This window comes from Melospiza georgiana, chromosome 3, assembly GCF_028018845.1.
Source record: "Melospiza georgiana isolate bMelGeo1 chromosome 3, bMelGeo1.pri, whole genome shotgun sequence".
Lineage (NCBI taxonomy): Eukaryota > Metazoa > Chordata > Aves > Passeriformes > Passerellidae > Melospiza > Melospiza georgiana.
This window is the reverse complement of record NC_080432.1, coordinates 83,169,536-83,189,237: the sequence shown is the minus strand read 5'-3', so window position 1 is coordinate 83,189,237 and position 19,702 is coordinate 83,169,536. Positions and strand designations below refer to the sequence as shown.

Here is a 19,702-nt window from a genome sequence, read left to right as displayed (position 1 = left end):
TGCAGCAGGAATTTAGGGAGATTAGCTTTGGTAAACTGAAACTGGTCTTTATGAATACTTTCCTTCCCCTCAGGGAAAATACTGCCCAGAATATAATTTCTGTTAGTGCTAAGAACAAAAAAGGCCATTTTAAAGCATCTCAAGTGAAGGAAAATTTTTAATAAACACAAATTTTCTCTGTTTCTTCTTCCTTTCAGTACTTAGAATGTTTGCCCAACTCTAATGCACTATTTTGGTCAGGATGAAAAGAACTGTACATTGTACATAGGAATAGGGAGTAAAATAAACCTGTCACCATGTTGTAATTCATTTACAGAAAGAGGAACTTGAGCCAGTAGGGTTGTTTGTCACCAGATTTTCATTTGCTGTAGGTGAGATGAGCCCTCAAGCTTCCAGCTGGGTTTCATTCATGGCTGTGGAGTCCCTGTGTGCAGATATTGTGTATGTCCTGTGGGCAGAGAGGGTACAATGGTCATTTTGTCACACCAAGGTGGAAATTAAGTTCCTACTTCTGGGAAGTGATTCCTCCAGATCATTTTTTTTTTTTTGCACAGGCCTAGAGAAGCCACCTTGCATTCAGCTTGAGAGAGATTGGGTAAGACCTTCAGATGTTAAACACAAATCCAGCTACCAAAAATCCACAGAAGGCTCTTTGAATATGTGTCCCATTTGACTAACACTGCAGAAGGGATTTTGGCAAACTATAAATTCAACACCTCAGACATTTACAACATATATAAACTCTGTATGTTCTGCACATGAAATAAATCTCAGTGCAAGATTATGGAATGATCTGCTACAAGAAGCTGTGGACACTCAAGACTGACTGAGCTCACTGAGCAACACACCAAAAATGCTGGAATTGGTAGGGCAATAATATGAATGATAAAATTGTCCTTCATGTTTCTGTCAAGGCATATATGTTTTAGACCTTTGGAGTAAATTACTGGAATTCTATTGTTTCACAGTCACTTATGTGTCCTATGATGTTTGTGATAGTCTACCCTGTCAGATTAACATCCATTGTTATCTCATTGTTCAACCACAAAAGTAAGGCACTTGTCTGGCATAATACAGAACTACACTTTTCCCCTAAGTGCATAATTAGTGTTTTCAGGGATTGCACAGGTGTGCAGCACAAACTTTGCCTGAGGGTTGTAAGTTATAAAAATTGAGACTTTCTTATGAGATAATTACACTTGGATTTGTCTGGTTTGAGGTGGGGTTTTTTGGTATGAACGGTACCTGGAGGGTCACTGAAGAACTACTGTCTCTCCCTGTTGATTCTGTGGCTGAAATGTATAGTATTAACAGGCTAATTGTGGAAGGAATTAACACAATTCTCTTCCATTTTCTTCACTGGCAATAGAGATCATCAACACCTTCTGGAGGAAACTCATATGATGATGTGAAAGAAAAGGATTAGGAAGAGAGGATTGATCCAAAACCCATTAAACCAATAGGACTCTTTTTCCAAACTATATCAATGGAGTTGCAGCTGGATCTAAAAGTAAGGACTGTCTTCTTTCTTCTCCTTATACATCTACAGTCTCTTTACAAATTCTCATGGCAAGAAAAATCCCAAATCAAAATGGTCATGGTCAAACACAAGAAATAAGATTCAATGAGCTGTGATTCATGTAGGATCTTATTTTGATACTTTTTGGAACATGGTGTTCTCAAAGGTATCCCACTCCCCAAAGAAGAAATTACCTTGATTTCTTCAAAGAGCTCTTGTCCTTCAGCCCTCCCGGGCGGCAGCAGGCAAACTTGCAATCAATGACCTGGTAAATGATGGGGTTGTACATGGCTGCTGACTTTGCCAGCAGTGTTGGGATCACTGAGAACTGGATGGGGACCGAGTCGGGCCGTCCAAAGGCCGACCAGACGGAGACCACGGCGTAAGGGATCCAGGCAAGGAGGAACCCTGCGCAGATCAACATTGCCACCTTGTGAGAGCAGAAAAGAGACAGCAGGGTTTGTCCACAACAGTCAGACACTGGCAGAGCAGCACAGAGCTAGGCAGAGTGCAAGGGAGTTACATTCCACTGAATGGAAATGAAAAATGATGACTTGCTTCTTCATGTAAATTTGCAATATGAAGAAAATCTGTCTCTTTATCTCGTGCCTGTGTTTCTTTTGCCTGACACAGAGCAGTTAATGAGTCTGCTACCAGACCTTTAAAAATGCAGTAAAGTCTGGCTAAATATGAGGAAACCAAATGAGATTTCAGAAAATAATAATAGCTTGGTATTGAATTCAAATTATTTAAAGAGAGGATTCCTTTCAAAATGCAGAATCTCCTTTTTAGGATAATAAACTGACAATAGCAAAGTGTGAAGGTTCTCGAAAAAAGATCTTTTGAAAATTGGGAATTTACCTGAGAGTGAGAATGCTTGTAAAATGTCTAGATTTATTCCTCCTAACCCAAATCATGGATTTTCACTCCATTAGAATATGTAAATACTTTAAAACACAAATTTATGTTAAATATTTTAGTTCTGATAAATGAGTTCCTGACAAATTAGTAAGTGACCTCCTTATAACGTAAAAAAATGTAACCATAAGACAGTTTAGCATAAATACCAAAGAAAAATTGTTTGGGGCCAAAATCTGTGATTTGTATACTTTACCTGAACCAGCCTGTCTGCACTCGGTCACAGCCTGATATCACTTCAAATGATGCCATGCCATCATACATCCTGAAAAACATCTGCCTTTATACTGCTGCCATTGACAGCTTAGTGCTGCATCCACACGGGCAGCGGCACATGGGCACTCATTTGGAATAAGGCGATTAGCAGGATTAGAATACCAAAAAAAAAAAAAAAAATCACCAGAAGGCACAAGGGGTTTGGACATTGCATAGCCTTTCCTGTAGCCTGTTGTTTTTGTTGTCTGTCACTGAAGAAACAGTGCAGGTGAGCCAAGGATGTCAAACACAGCCTGTTTGTGCTGTGGAGTCAAATGGATTATAAGGGAAACGAATTTTCCATATTTATATTTACCCCAACAATATGTTCTCCAGTGTAAATCCAAGACAGGAGGAAAAATTACTGGTGCTGCAACTCAGATAACATTGAATTTTTACATGATCCTTCCAATATGAAAAAAAAAAAAAAAAACAAACCTGCAGGCTCAAATCAAAAGTTTCCATTGCTCTTCAAAGGAAATTTGCTGAATAACCACCAAAAAACATAACAATTTGAAGCATCCTTTTGAAAGGCAAGTGAAAGTTGTACCAGCTGTACTGGCAGCACTGGCTGGGCAGGTACATAGCTGAGATTTTCAGATATGTTTAGACATAATGTCCCTTATTGCTGCATGTTATATAACTCTCAGTTCAACTCAGAAAAATTGTAATAAAATTTGATCAGCCAAGCAAAACTTGCTGCTTGTCTCACTCTTGGCATGTCTTACAGAGGCTGGTGAATCTTTTACAGCTAAGGAATCTGATTTTGTTCAATATAAGCCTTTATTTTGAGAGATTTCCTGGCACAATAACCAGTATCAAGGATCGTGGCAGTCACCACTGCCAAACAGAAAATAGATTCAATCAGAAAGGGAAAACAGGATATGGTCTGAGATGGAAAATTAATTTTAGCAATTCAGTGCATTTTTATCAGCAGTTCATGGCTGAGCCTAACTGATAAATTATTTGCATAAAAACAATTGCAGTGTCACAGGACCAATTTTGGTTTATATCTTCATTAACAGAGGAACGTAAACTGTCTGAAAGTTTTATTTCCTTGCTACAATAATCCACTCTCTGTTTTCTGTTATAATTCCTATAAAGCACATCAGTCACCTTAAATTACTGTTTACAACTGTTTCTGAAAGCAAAGTGTGTTTTATGGTGGGGAGCAGGGCCACAGGGAGATTGTAAGGTCATAGGGGAAAGCTGTGGCAGAGTTTCAGAGTGGATCATGATCTCAGGGACCCAAGTGGCCTAATCACTGAATTATATTTCCACCCCTATTTTTTCCCCATCTTGACAGTAACAGAGGAGAAAGCTACAAAAACCACCTTCAGAGCATTGTGTTATCTTCAAATCTGCTTCTAAGACCCAACACAGCAAACTGAGGAAAATGTTCCTACCTACCTTGGTCAGCTTCATTTCAAGTATATGGCTGTTCTGAATCCTGGTATCGTAGTGAGAAACTTCTTTGGTGGATGATTTGACTTTTAAAATTATTTTGACGTAGGAAAACACAATCACTGCAGTTGGGAACAGGAGGCAGAAGAAAAGGATGCTCAGAACAAAAACCTGTCCAGCCACTGAAGCCTGTGCCAGCCACCAGTCGAGAGTGCAGGAGGTCCCAAAGGGCTCGGGGGCATAGTTCCCCACCCCAGCAAAAGGCACTGTAGCCCAGAACGTAGCATAGGCCCAGATTATTGCCAGGCAGATAAATGCATGGTGTCTCTTAAGCCAGGTACCTGGAGGAAAATTCAAGAGTTACAAGTTCATGTCCAGATGTGTTTGGCACCATGGAATTTGTCATGTCACGTGGAAGGGTTCAAGGCCAGGCTGGATGTGGCTGTGAGCAATCTGCTCTCCTGGAAGCTCTCCCTGTGGGGCCTTTGGAACTGGATGGTCTTTGAAGTCCCTTCCAACCCAAACCATTCTATGATTCTGTGAAATGTGAGGTTTTTTTATTGTTTGACAACTCTGTCATGTTCATCTTGGCTCTTTCCAGGTGTCCATAGTGACCCTGAGCTCACCTTGTGCCTCATGAAGACAAAGGCACACTCACATAGAAGGCTCCACCCATCCTTATTTCAGATCTTTGCTTTAATTTGTGATGAATTACAACTGAGAAGAGTCCAAAGTAAAGAAATCCAAACAACCAGCCCAACAACAGTCAGAGGAATCTTGTCCAGTAATTCCAATTCTTTAATGTACCTTAGGTTTTTTCCTGTTCTTTCTCTCCTATGCTGCCTGACTAAAGCTCAAACTCAGAGACTGAAAAACAAGGTTTTACAGTGGAAATAAGATATCTAAGATTTAATTTTATTTTCTCATTCTTTTCCAGTGCAGAAAATCACCATATGTATCCTGTCAGAAGTATCTGTAATATGTGTTTTCATGTGTCATTGCCTTTTAAAACGCAAATAGAACTCCTGGAGATTAGAACCTTGCCTCTCTGCTCATCTTGCATACAGCTCTAATTCATCTAGAAAAGGTTTCAGTTTGCACAGTTTTCATCACCATCTACATGTTCAATATGTAGGATTCAGATAGGACTAACAAATTTAAATCTTTCATTTTTGCAGAAACTTGCAATATTATGTAACATAACATATAACATAACATCTCCTTCCGTCTTGGAACCCCCAACTCGTTTGTAGTTTCTGACTCACAGGGGATTTTTCACTCACTTCACACTAACATTAAGGAGATTTCTTCAGGGTTTCAGAGTGATTTAAAAGAAAACCAAAGCAAAGAAACGCCTTTAATTTGGATGTGTCCCTTTCCAGCTGATTTTACATGTCGGGATCACTGGAAGGAAAATGAACATTGCCTGACGAATGATGTATTCATATATGATGGCTGAGAGACAGAAAGGTGCTTTGTTGTGTTCAGGAGTGGAAAAACAAAGCAACAATAGCATAACTATTGAAAGAGAAACATTTTTAACCACCTAGACTGAGCATGATAAACATGTTTGTTTATTGCTCTCCATCATTTTTTATGGACCACCATGATCTGTGATCAGAGCCCTTGCGAACAAGGGTTTTGAAGAGTTTTCTCTCTCATGAACTAAGATGACCACAGCTGGTGGCACAAATGCAGCCAGCCATGAAATATTCACTTCAGCTCTCCAAGCCTGTGAAACATTGTCTGTGATTTGGGTTGCCACTGAATTATTTTGATAAGATTTCAATAGAAAAAACTGAAATCCTGCTTAATATTATTGGTGTATCTAGCACCCAGCTAAGGAGACCCCCCCCTGCACTCCCATTTAGGGTAAAAGTATGGACACACAGGGGCCTGTGACAGCACATCTCAGCACCGTACCACAGCTTTATCTGCTTGCACAGACTGGCTTATTTACCCTTCCTATCTGCCAACCTTCCTTACAGCTTAACATGATCAATATTTCATGTCATCATAAAGAAATCTGTGGTGTCCCTCAAGTCACATGGGCGAGGTCTTTATTACCTGTAAAGTCACCTTGAGCATTCCCTGTGTTTGGATGTGAATTTAGTCCCTTATAATGCAAGAGGAACATCTTTTCTATACTGTGACAATATCATTTATCTGGAAAGAATTAAGCATATAATACATCATATTCCAGAGGTACAAGATACTGATGGATATGGTGGTAACACCTTACACTGCAAAATTTATTTCCTCCTCTCAGGTTCCATTTCCATATTTGAGAGACTATTTCTCATTATGACTTATTGCCCTTCCAAATCTCTTAGGTGCTTAAAATAGCTTGCCACACGCCACAGAGGAATTTAGGCATTCAATAAGGAATATTTTTATGTTTTGGTCCATAACACCCTGTAATATGCACATTACTTGCATCTGTTAATGCAGATAGGCCTTGATGGACATAAAGTGATTTATCTAGAAGGGATTACAAAAGTTCATGGCTTAAGCAGACAGCAGAAGGACAACAGTGAGGGTGTTATGTCCAGCAAAATGAATTTAACTGGGATTTCTTGGATCATGCAAATGTTTCTCTCCTCTGTGTATTCCCTCTATATTTATAAGAAGTATTCTGAAGAGCCTAATTACTTCAGTGTAGTAAACTATAGCACTTAATACAGCTTTTCCACAGTCATAGATAATACAGTCATCTATACGGAGACACATATTTGTCTTACCATAGGACAAGTGGCAGATTTTCAGGTACCTGTCCAGGCTGACAGCTGTCATGGTGATGAGGCTCCCACAGCCAAAGAAGAATCCAGCCCACCCATACCAGCGGCAGCCCATCCACCCAAACATCCAGCGGTGGGAGAAGAAGGAGATGATGCTGAAGGGTTTGCCTACAACTTCAAAAGGAGGAGAGAATGTCAGCCCACTGATAAACCACATCCTTGGGAAAATCATCTTTTATCAGAAAGGCAAACCCTCTCCCTTGCAAAAACTAATACCCATAAAAGTGCTCAAAAGGGCTTCAGACAGAGGAGGTGATGACTTTAGGCTGGAGGGTAAATTTAGATGGGATATTAGGAGGACAATCTTTACTCTGAGGTTGGTGAGTCGCTGTCATGGGTTGCCCAGAGAAGCTGTGTATGTTCCATCTCTGGAAGTGTTCAAGGCCAGGTGGGATGAGGCTTGGAGCAACCTGGTACACTGAAAGGTGTCCCTGCCCATGGCAGGGGTTGGAACAAGATGGTCTTTAAGGTCCCTTCCAATCCAAAGCATTCTGTGATTCCCTGGCTTGTGAGCACCCCATGCACAGGACTGAGCCTCAGACAGCTGTGGCTGGATCCCATGGCACCAGTGATGAGGCAGGATGAACCAAACCTGCAGAAGGGCTGGAAAGAGGGACTGTACTACAAACCACAGGAACCAGAGGCAAACCAACACTCTGGAAGCAGTCATGGGCAGGCTCTCCTCATTATGAAACCTTCAGAGTATGTGTTAGGTCCACAGGCCAACACGTAAACAGGATGGGTGATGGTAAGTCAGAGCTTGAAACAAGCACAAATCTACTTAGTCTGCAACCCTGTAGTAGAGGTAGGCTAGGTGAAGACACCCAGCCAATTAGGTGTCTTCAAGCACAAGGTAAAGAAATGTGCCTTCTAAAAGGACTTCTTCAAACCTGTCAAAGCCCAGCAGTAGGATACACAGTGAGGTAAAGTGTTGGGTGGGAAGGAAAGATGCAGACTTGAGCCACAGAAGTGATTTCAGCTCCTCTCCACACCACACATTTCTTTGGTGTCTCCCAACATGCCACTGCACACAGATATCAAAATATTCTGAGCTTCCCCAAAGAGATGGGAAATGAGTAACTATTTTTGAGACTTTCTCTTAGTGGCACTTTATCTCATTCTTCCACAGGTAAAAGTGAGTTATGAATGAATTATGGATGAAGTGAAGTTTGGTGAAATGATATTCCATTCTCACCTTAAAGCAAATTTAAATTTTTCATATTCTCTGTAAGTATTGTGACAAAGAGAAAGTTTGAAAATTTTAATTGTATAGTTGGAAATCTCCCTTTTTTTGTCCCAATTATTACCTCTCTTGGTCTTAATTAGGCAAAGAAAATAAAACAACTTTAATGGAACAGAAAACTCAAAAAAATTACAATCTAGGAATATCTGTTTTCCAAACACTACAGTTTTACTTACCAGACTGATCTTAAATTCTCCCAGGCCTGAACATTCCAACTGCAACATTCAAACAACATTAAATATTGAACTCCGCATCCCTGTGACTGTATTCCTTCCTGCACAGGAACAGCCAGAGCACCCCAAGGATTTGAAAACACCTCAGCTTCCCTGGGCTGGTTTCCCTGACTGAACCAGTGTCTGTAATGTCATAGAAGCTCAGAGAATTGGTTTATGGAGATGGCAAAAATGACTTTGCAAACTGTATTTCCCACAAGGTAACCTATTCATAGAAACCAAGACAAAAATCTCTATTCTGTTGAAGTGATCTTTTACCCAAAAACATTCAATTTCACATTGAACTGACAAAATACCATGAATTCTCTTTTCATTCTTAACAGAAAATTAACACATTTCTTCAAAACCGGATCTTGCAGAAAAGTACCTTTGCTCCGTCTTCCATGCCAAAAGCATCAGGATTGAAAACCCTTCAAAATAAGATGCATTTTTACAAAAGGTATTTTTGGATTAGCCTAAGCCTGTAAGAAAAGTTCTGCCTGGACCTGCAGGATGTGCTCAGGTCAGTGTATGATGTGCCTTTCTCAATTTTTAATTTTTCAAGCAAAGGCTGACCTCAGTGATTAAGGTTTCAAGAAAAACATTAAATATGGCAAGGTCTAGGTTATGGGCTAACAATCAAGTCAGCAACTCTTAGGCATGTAAGTGACTGACAGCTTTAAAGGCCGACACATTTCTTTGCACCAAATCAAATTTCCCTTCAGCAGCAGGACTGGGAGCAGCCCCGAGCACGGTGCCAGTGCAAAATCAGTCTGATGCAGCTTTGAACAAGGGGCTGGTGCCACCCTGTGGAAATCTGCAGGAAGCAGAACTCTTCAAAAAGTTGTTAAGATAAGCGTGTGAAATATGAAAATTTTGTAAAAAAAAATTCTATCTTCAGTTTGTCCAGCAGACAGAACCCATCACATTTCTCAACTTAGCACCTTCCATTAATTAAACAAATAAATAAATAAATAAAAATGATTAGAGAACAGAGAAAACCAAGCATGGCTCTGGGAATCACTATTTTTAATTCCAAAATGTAAACCCCAGATAGACTGAGATCCCCATGGAAGGAAGAAAGGTGACCAAGTGGTGCACTGGTGACAGACCATAACAGAGACATCTCCAGCCCTCACACTAAGAGGGGTCCCAAACAAGCTGTAGTCTGAGCAGTTGGGACACAGTTTTTATGGTTAGGAGATATTGCATCCTAACCATAACCTGTTGAAATGCATCCAATCATAGAATCACAGGATATTTTGGGTTGGAAGAAATATTAAAGACCATCTCATTCCAATCCAACACCTTCCACTATCCCAGGTTACTCCAAGCTCCACCCTACCTGGCCTTCGACATTTCCAGGGATGGGGCAGACACAGATTCACTGGGCAAAATTCAGAATATAAAGCTGGGGAAATTCTCCTGAAAGACTCCTTCTCATTGGAGTGACTAATATGAGCCTTAGAATACAGATTCTTAAAACACAAAGAAAATTGGAATATCACAGGAGAGGTAAAAGCCAGTCTGGGATTTTTCCTTAACTTCTAAGGGTTGAGAGATGGAAGCAGTGTGTCCATGTCAGAAATGCCAAAGAAATAGCTGGGATTTCTCTGTGTGGTAGCAGTGATATTTATACTAACATCTTTCTTATACTGAATTGATATTTCCTTCAAAAATCCACGTTTACTGACCAAAACCACTGGAATCTGCAGGGATGAGCAGATCTTTGGTCTTGTGCTGTGAGAGTTCAAAAAAGCATCAGGGGAGGCTGGGAGACATCATTTTATATTGTTCAGTGATATTTTTGAAGTTTAGATGAGGGCCAAAGCATCTGGCAGAGACAATGGTAGGAAAAGGGTGCAGTGGGGCTGAGGGCAGAGGTCTCAGTTTATTCAACACACAGGGGACAGATGACCCTGCAAGCATGGGAATATAATTCCATTTCTATGGCACTGGGGAGATCCCATGGTCAGCTGGGTCCTGATGCCCATTGGATTGTCTGCCATCCAAAATATCCTTTTCTAAAGGACATCCAGCCCTTTCCCTGTGTGCAGCTGAATCAGTCTCATGTCAAGAGCCAAAACAACCATCTCTGCAGCTCTGGATAAACCTCTCCAAAGCTCCCTCCTTCAATGCCAGGACATCCAGACTGTGGGGTTGAAATTAAAATCCTCCCAGTTGGCTCATGCTCTACAGTTTGACACAAATGTTTGATACAGAGACAAAGGAGGATGGCCACTAGAGAAAAAACTATTAGCTTTGAAGGGCTGATGGCCACTGGCATTTTCCAATTATTTGGCTAAACTTGTATTTTTGAGGCATTTAGATCCATTCTATTCACCCTATGGCAAAAAAAACATCATTTTCTGCACCTGTAATACTGAGCTGTTTTGTGGTTATTGTGCCAGGGTGCACATGGCAGCTGCCTTTGGAGACTTGCCCAGTGCTGGGGTGAACAGGATCTCTGCCTGTTTGATAAAATCAACCCTAATTTTTCCTCTGTACTGTTCATTTCTTCCCATCAAGTTGTTCAGGAATGTTGTTTTTCATCCTCCCCTATTATTTACATGCAAATAATAGAGCAGAAATATCTGCAGCAAAAGGCATTTGATGCTCCCATGACTTGCAGAGGAATGTCTCTTGCTGCTGCCAGGCAGAATGGTAAAAACAAGGGAAAACAAAAACATGAAATTACCTGAAATTCCCAGATCACACACTGCTAAATTAACAGTCATTATCTCAGCAGGTCTCAGCTTCTTTTTTCGCTTTGAGGACATAAAAATAACATACCCATTTCCCAGAGTTGAAAGGATCCCTGTAAAAATGGAAAATAGAATAACATTCAAATTAGAATCACCCTCAAAATCAGCAATACTCCATCTTCCTTGTGAAATTCCCTGATATTTTCAGCCTGAACTTGTGGTCCCTAAGGCTGGGCATTTTACCCTGAAAGGTGATCCCCTCATTTTCACTGTGCAGCTCACAGACCTGACTGCAGACACATCCCTCCCACAGAAAATGCTGTTTTCCCTCTGCAGGAGGGCATTGCTTTCACCAGCTGAGCCTGCACAGACACAGACTGAATGCTCACAGCAGAAACCCCAGAATCCCTCTGCCCTGACAATTCTCACCCAAAGGTTTATACAGCCACAAGAATGAAATTCAGCTCTTTGTAATCACAGGAACCAGAATCTGACCAATTTCAACTTTATTAAACACTCCAATCAGATGTTAAGGGATACATTTCCAGTTAATATATTAATATCAAATCTTAAATATTACATCAGAATTTATTTCTATCATAAGAAAGAAAAATTATAAAATAAATCTGATTAATCTGATTTTAACTTCCAGGGGTGGAATTGGCTGATATATTTTTCTCCATGTCATCACCCAAGGACTCACAGCTCTGCAAGTGTGCATCTGCCATGGAATTAATCACACCACTACAGAAAATTGTAGTGTTTCCAGTTCCCTTAAAGAAAGCGTGTCTTCACTAATTTATGTTTAAAGAGTTCAAGGTCAGAGGGAGAGTTTTGCTGTGGAAACACAGGACAGCACAGAACATCCTTCTCATGGAGCCAGAAGGTGAAAATCCCAAAGGGACCGTGGCCCACTGAGCCTCACACCAGATATGGGGAGACGCGTCAGAAGGAGGGAAGTGCAGAAGAAAAGAATGAAGAGCAAAGAATTCCTGTGCTGCCATTGCCTCAAAAAAGGGACCTACAACAGCACTGAGGGAAATGTTGGAGAGAAGTTCAGCCCAGGAAAGAGTGAAGAAGGGCATTTTCCATAAGTATTTTAGGTTTAAAGGATGAGGAAGGGTATTTTCCATAAATATTTTAGGTTTAAAGGGTGAGGTAGGGTGTTTGCCATAAGTATTTTAGGTTTGATACCTTTGTTTCTCACTACCTAAATCAGTAAATAAACATTAAGCTTTGGGGGTTGGAACCACGTGATGAAAGTTGGAATAAGATGATATTTAAGGTCCATCCAACCCAAACCATTCTGTGATTCCATGATTCTGAATTTATTTCCCTCAAAGGAGCCTGTTTGCCCACTGCATAACTGAGAATGGATCTTCCTGTCTTTATCCCCACCTGTCTTCATCTCCACTGCTTTTTCTCTGCCTGTTTCCTCCCTGTCCCACTCTGAGGTTTGTCCTGAGTGCTTGGCTGCCTGCTGAGGCCAACTCCTCACACTACTCCAAAAAAGTCATGAACAAAAAAGTCATGAACAAACCAAAAGAAATGACAAAAGTCATCAACAGCTCTCCTCTGCTGATGAGGCATCAAAGTCATCCTTTGTGCTGCCTTGTACAAGGGGCTCTGCTGGGGCAATCTCTGTTTCCAGAGGGCCCCAGCACCCTCCAGCCCCCCGGCACTGCTGCCCTCTCCAAATGTGGTACCTTTGAATACCACATCATTTTCATCTGAGTCTTCTGGCAGGCCAGACCTCAGCAAATTTAATTCAGTAATTAAATGGGTATTTAATTATTTAGTGATTAATTTGGCAATTCAGTAACAAATAATCCCAGTATTTAAATGGGTACTTTGTTATTTACTCTGGTCCATCAATGGCACAGTGCCCTTGCAAGGGTGCCTTGTCCCCACGAAACCAACAAACCCAACCTGGGAACATCCATGAGGCAGACAGAGAAATGGCTCCCAGATGCTAAAACCAAATTATTTATCAAGAAAGATGAGTGACTGAGGAACCAAAAGTTTACCAAGCTCAGGAGAAAAATAGTTTGATTTTGAATTTTTTTGCATTAAATGCAACACATTGCAAACTTTTTATTTTTATATTGACAGCATTGTTTTCTGTATTATTTTGCAAAATAAACAGAAGAACAAAAGCTGGCTTATTATTGATCTTGGGTTTTCTCATTAGATTTTATTTACTCAGGGTGAATTAAATTCTAAGAACAACCTACTCTTATGGCTCTGCAAATTTCATCTGAATTATAAGCAGATAGAGGTATTCATATGAGTAATTTTTTTCCTCACAGCTGAGTGAATGAATCTCAATGCTGTGAGCATTTTTTCATATATTTTAATCCTTTTCTCTCTTAATGCCATTTTCCTCTCCAGTGATATTTAGGATAACTAGAGTGCCAGCATCCAGTTTGAAATACCTTTTGAAAGCATTTGACATTTTCCTGAATCTTTTTCAACTGACTGACAGTCTAGAGAGACATGTCTTTCAGCCAAGTAGCTCTGAAATTGCCAAGCTGCTCTGAAACCACTGCTCATAATTAATATCAATGTTTCAGAGAGCCCAACCCACTGACCTCCCAATCCCATGGCTGGAAGGGATCCATTGATCATTTGTTGCCTTTTGTCTATGCCTGCATCTGAAAATTGCTTGTCTGAACCTTTTATTATCTCCTTGATCAAAATTCTATAATCTCCATAGGTGAGGCATCTAATGCTCCATTTCTCCTGCTATGAAATGACATTCCAGCAGTCAGCTGAAGCCCTTGCTGGAGCAGACTCCCAGCTCTGGTAGGTTGGAAACAGGGAAAAAAGACTTCTTAGATATTAAAAATAGGCTCTTTTCCAGGAGAACTGTCCAGGGCAACATGGCACCATTACATATATACAAACCAAGAGCCAAGGATGTGATAACTAAAAAAGTGACACCTGCAGAGACAGAGCCAGGCTGAGACACAAACCTGCAGCAAGAGGGGAAAGTGTTTACAAGCAGCCAAATGGAGAAATAAACTTGCACTTCTCCAACCTGACAGTGGCACTAAACCATTAGAGAAAATTAAATGAAAAAAAAAGAAAAAAAATGTTCAGGATTTTGTTTTCAATTAAGCTGTTTCATAACAGAGGAAGTGTGCACACCAGCTTGTAGATCAATAGTGACTGGCCAAGAGGTTTCAGAGGAGCTGGCAGCCAGCAGGTCCCTGCTCAGTAGTTTGTCACCCTGCCTGGCTGTACAGTGAATCAATCAAGGCAGTGATGAAAAACCTGGTGGGAGGAGTGACAAAGACAAAAGAATTGGATTCTCGTAACCATGTGCATAGTCTGATTTTATTTTTTGTCCTAGATGATTAGAAAGCTACACGTGGAAATTAACTACTCAGGACAAAGGATCATGCACTTACATAGAATTTATCAGACTATTCAAGACTCCTGATTTCCTTCAAAGACAAAAAACCAATTATTTTTATATTTCAAACTGGAATACTTCAGCTGTACACCCAGTCTGACCCTAAAACCTCTGCAGGACAAGATCCAGCCTTGTTCACTCACTATTCAGCTTCTTCTCCTTTTTGAAACTCACTTGCACCTTACACTGCTCAAGTGCAAAAAGATGCACAAAACCAGCCCTGGCTTCCCACCTCCTGCTCCCCTGTCCCTGCTGTCAGGGTGTCCCCACAGGCCATCCTCAGGAGGGGCCACAATTTCTTGCAAAGGAGTAGGGAATGCAGTTCAGTGGAAAACTGTGACAAGTTCAGTCTGAATCACAAGTCATAATAAAAAAACACAGATGTGAAATCATAAAATCATTTGGGTTGGAAAAGACCTCCAAGATTATCAAGTCCAACTTTTGACTGAACACCACCATGACCACCAAACCATACCACAAAGTGACAACTCCACTCATTTTCTGAACATTTCCAGGGCTAAAGATTTCACCATTCCCGGGGCAGCCCATTCCTTTGCTCAACCATTCTTTCAGGGAAGAGGTTTTTTTCCTTATATCATTATTCTATAGATCCAAGGAATATGCAAATACAGCGCTTATATGGATATGGGAAGACCATAATTAGCTCTAATAAAGCCACTTGTGAACCTTGTTATGCACACAAGGGCAAAGCAATTAACCAAGCAAAATACATTTCAAAACACACACTTTAAAAATTAAGTTAGTTTAGAGCTAAATGTGGGATATGTTGTGTACAGAAACGTACAGGAACAGCAGAACTACCCTGACCAGGGCCACTGGATACAATGAGTTCACAAGTCCAACATCAAATTTACTATGAGACCTTTTAAAATTATAATTTCAGTTTCCTCACATTGCTCAGAAAATTGTTCTGAGCCTTTATGGTTGGCTTTTGGCTTTTCACTGGAATTTTTTTATTTTTGTTCTTTGCCTTAATTTGATTATGCCTGTGTTGTTCAAAATGTTTCACACCTGACAGGGGTAATTTTTGGAACAGGATAAATCTACGCTAAATACAGTGAATATAACAAGGCAACAGAGTGTATATTGGGAAGATTCAACCATCAGACATATTTCCTGGGATTAAAGCTAAGTTCACTTAACCAAGTAAAAAAAACCACAAAAAGGGTGTTGTTTTCTACAGTTCAGTGAAAACTTTTGCCTGCAGAGAAATAGAAAAAAATATATGTGTGAAAAGTGAGGATACCTACAAACCAGTGCATGAACACCAAGAACAGCACTGAGATACAGCTTGACCTGTCACCTCTGCTGCTCTGAATTCTTTTTTCAATAAAGACATAAGCAGAAGAGAAATGAGAAATAAACAGAAACATAAATAGAAGAAAAATAATAATAAAAACTCTGCTACCTCCACTGTGGAAAACATTACATTAATTAGATCAGTCAGAAGAAAAGCAGTAAGACAGAGTAGAAGGGGGGGTTGTAAAGCAGTGAATAAGAAACACAAAGGTAGGACTGACTGACAGATCTTGGTATTTTGTGCACAACACATTGAACAAGACAATGAATCAAAACTGAAATAAATGTCAAGTAATCACTGTACATCTTGTATTCAGCCTTGTCTTCAGGCATCTGACACCTGGAGCACAGGTTTTTGTAAATCAGTTCTGTCCTCAGATCAGTTTTAATGCAAAAATTGCTGTTGAGCTGTGAGAAACTGCATGAAGTAAGACCATAAAGCATAAAGGAACTTAAAATATATAAAGAAGAATGGAAGAGAAGAGAAGAGAAGAGAAGAGAAGAGAAGAGAAGAGAAGAGAAGAGAAGAGAAGAGAAGAGAAGAGAAGAGAAGAGAAGAGAAGAGAAGAGAAGAGAAGAGAAGAGAAGAGAAGAGAAGAGAAGAAAATATGGAATAGCCTGAGTTGAACAGAACCCACATGGATCATCAAAGTCCAGCTCCTCCTTGCAGAGGACAATTCCAAGAATCCCACCCTGTGCCTGAGAGCTTTGCCCAAACATTTCTTTATTTCTGTCAGGCTGGTGCTGTTACCACTGCCCTGGGGAGCTGTTCTAGGACTCAACCACCCTTTGGGTGAAGAACCTTTCCCAGATATCCAATCTAAACCTCCCTTACTCAGCTTCATGCCATTCTCTCAGGTGTTGAGGCAAATATGGATACAAAAAGACATAATTCTGCCCTCCTCCACAAAATAAAGAAGGCAAATTATCAAGAATAAGGTCCAGTTTATCCCTGGAAGAAATAGAATCCAGCATATTCCTGCTGAATGATAACTCCTTGGCATGTGAATACTTTAAAATCAGTCTCAGCTATGATGAGTGTGCACCAACCAATAGATAACTGTATTTATTCTGCTTGCAAGGTCACTTTGAACCTTGTAAAGGACTCCAACACAAAAGGATGGGCAGGGTGCTAGGCAGAAAATATTGCTCAATATGATGTGTAACAGAGGACGGATGATGCCAGGAGCTGAGCAAGGGTCACATGAACCCATCTGAGGGTGCTCAGGCTGTGAAAACAGGCCATAAAACCCACAATTCATACTGAAGGAAACCCTATTCTGCCCAAGGACAAATTAAACTGCAGAGTAGCAACCTATATCTTATTAAAAACAATGAATATTTCTTCATTTTTTGCTGGAACATCTACTGCTAGTCACTACAGGCTACCTGCAGCAGCATTATCTGTTGATACTAACTGTTGGCAACCTATTTCTAACACATTTTCTCTCCTCCCTCACAGATTTTTTTTTCTAGTATGAAAAAATATGTAATTAACATCTAATGAACAGCAGTTTCTGCCTCTTTTCCGAGAGCTGTAAGGATGCAGCAGCACAGTCATATTTCAAAGACCAAATATAAAATCATTACCAATTATTGTCAAATAAAAGCCAGCTATGATGTCAGCTTCTCTAGAGAGCTTTGATGCAAAGGGGTCTTCCTTTTGGAGATAGTGTGGGATGTATTCTTCCTGGGAAGAATTGCTAGGATCTGATGCCATCCCTCTCATGTCCATTGAAGTGCCTGAAAAACAAAAGAACAGAGTTTGCAACAGATCCCACCTGCTGTTAGAAAATGTGAAGATATTTTTGTTCATACACAGGATCCATCTTCCCATTTTCAATTCTGCCCTGACACTTCCCAGGGCATTTCAGGATACCATTCAAACTTACATAAAGCATCCTGCCATGATTTGGGTCATGACTTACTTTATCCAAGAACATCATAATTTACATGGGACCACAACAGGAAAAAGGCATTGAGCTACTAGAGAGTGTCCAGAGGAGACCACGAGGATGATGAAGGGTCTGGAGTGCTGGAACCCAGGACATTCCTCTGACTGCCCTGGAGGGCTCGAGACCCTGGCAGGGGGCTCAGAGAGTCTGGCACAGAGTCAAAGTCAAAGACACTTGTGCCTTTGATTTTAACCCATGGAAAAAATTACCAACTGTGTGAAGATTTACAACCCACAAGGGTTTGAATAGAATGATAGTGAATTAAGCACAGAGTGAAAAAGTAGAATTTTGGGGATTTAGAATGGGGGTTCAAGAGGTGAGACAGAGGAATCTGGGCATGTTTTGTTCTTCTTCTTTTTCTTGTCCTCCATCTTCTGCTGTGATGGTGGCACTTTTGGATTGATTTAGAGACAGACTGTCTAACATAGGTGATAGATATTGGAAAATAATTGTAAATAATGTACACATAGTTCTTAGTATAAAGAAGAGTGGTCAGTGTGCCTCAACCCAACCTGCTGGACAGATCTCAGCAGGTCAGAAAAAGAATGTATTAGATAAGAGAGAATAAACAACCTTGAAAACCAGAGCTGAGGATTCTTGACTTCTTCTTAGGTTGCAGGACTGGGAAAAAAGACTCTTTAATACCTTGGGAGCCATTTCAGCAACACAAAACCCGAGTCTGGAGGAGAAGCCTTTGAGGAGCAGCTGAGATGATGTGGTCTGTTCAGCCTGGAGAAGACGAGACTGAGGGGAGACCTCACCGGGGTCTTTAACGCCCTCATGAAGGGAAGAGGAGGGGCAGGGGCTGATCTGTTCCTTCTCATGAGAAGTGACAGCACTGGAGGAAAGCTGGACCTGGGTCTGTGCTACTTGTCTTTACCTATACCTGCTCCTCACAATGCCAAGAGACTGGGAATCATCTGCAAGACAGTGCCAGCAGTTTCTTTGTATCCTGAGGGGCACTTTGTCTGCAGATGGCACCTCTGCAAATTTTACAGCTAAGTGAACAACTACATCCATAAATTCTCCTCAGAGTTTCTTAGGTGTTGTGTTCCAATGCAAATAACTTGTCATGGCCACAGTTGTAAACAACAATTGGCCATTGGAATTGTGAAGCAGCAGGAGCATTAAATAGCAGAGTCATCTAGAAAGGCTTGTTGGGTTTTTTTTCCATTTTCTTTTGTGTGGAAATGGGTTTTTGAGGCCCAAAAAGTTATTATAAATAACTTTATTATTTAATAAACTATATTATTTAATAAAGGGGAAAACCCTTTATTTAATAAAGGGGAAAACGGGAATCTGGCAAACACCTATGAAAGTCATCCCTCAGGACAATGGAAGGGATGTAAAGTGAGAAATTCCTGCATAAGACAAAAACATCTCTGCCATGTTGGAAACACCCAGCCAGGAGCTGTTTAGGGCATTCAGACACCCCAATTCATCTTGCTGGTGCTTGCTGGGGCAGGAATGGCACTCATGAACTTAACACTTGACTCAGGGCTTCCATAACTTCTGCTGTGGGACATGGGAAAAGCTGTGAAACCCTAAATTTTTCCCCTCAGAAGTCCAACTTGGAGGGAGACTAAAGGAGAAATAAAAATTATTTCTTTATTTATCCATTTGCTCTCTCTTCTGCATCTTGAACACAGGCAGACTTTGTCAACAACAGACCTGTGTGGCTAGGTACACTCATGTACACCTGAAGCACTCACAACCCTCTCCCTGTTGTCCTTCTAGCTTTTGAAAAAAGAAAAAAGAAAGATTTTATTGAAGGGGATTGAGCCATGAAGGCACATGCTACTCTAGAGTAGAGAACAAAAATGGGAGAGAACAAAAATCATCCAGGCATATGGCTCAAAAGTTCTCCAGCCTCATTGTCTTTTGGGGTTTTTTTAATTTTATGAAAAAGGCTGAGAAATTTTTTTTAAAAATTTTTAAACAAAAAAATCCACTGA

The 19,702-nt window shown here is 40.5% G+C and overlaps 1 protein-coding gene across 1 annotated transcript; it reads right to left on the bottom strand.

Moving 5' to 3' along the window:
* Positions 1 to 384: 384 nt before the first annotated feature.
* On the bottom strand, positions 385 to 17,542 carry LOC131081785 (opsin-5-like). The gene is made up of 6 exons (XM_058021095.1): positions 17,383 to 17,542; positions 11,048 to 11,167; positions 6,838 to 7,008; positions 4,103 to 4,437; positions 1,714 to 1,949; positions 385 to 448 (listed from the first exon to the last, which is right to left on the bottom strand). The coding sequence occupies exons 1-6, from the start codon at positions 17,525 to 17,527 to the stop codon at positions 385 to 387; spliced, it is 1,071 nt and encodes a 356-aa protein (XP_057877078.1). The 5' UTR covers positions 17,528 to 17,542.
* Positions 17,543 to 19,702: the final 2,160 nt, after the last annotated feature.

What these genes read in the sequence shown, in the direction of transcription:
- LOC131081785 (XM_058021095.1), bottom strand. Translation starts at nt 17,527, where the DNA reads ATGGACATGAGAGGGATGGCATCAGATCCTAGCAATTCTTCCCAGGAA. An exon ending in GTGTGATCTGGGAATTTCAG is followed by an intron (nt 7,009 to 11,047) that starts GTAATTTCATGT and finishes CTCCTTTTGAAG; the next exon opens with TTGTAGGCAAACCCTTCAGC. An exon ending in TTGAAATGAAGCTGACCAAG is followed by an intron (nt 1,950 to 4,102) that starts GTAGGTAGGAAC and finishes TGCTCTCACAAG; the next exon opens with GTGGCAATGTTGATCTGCGC.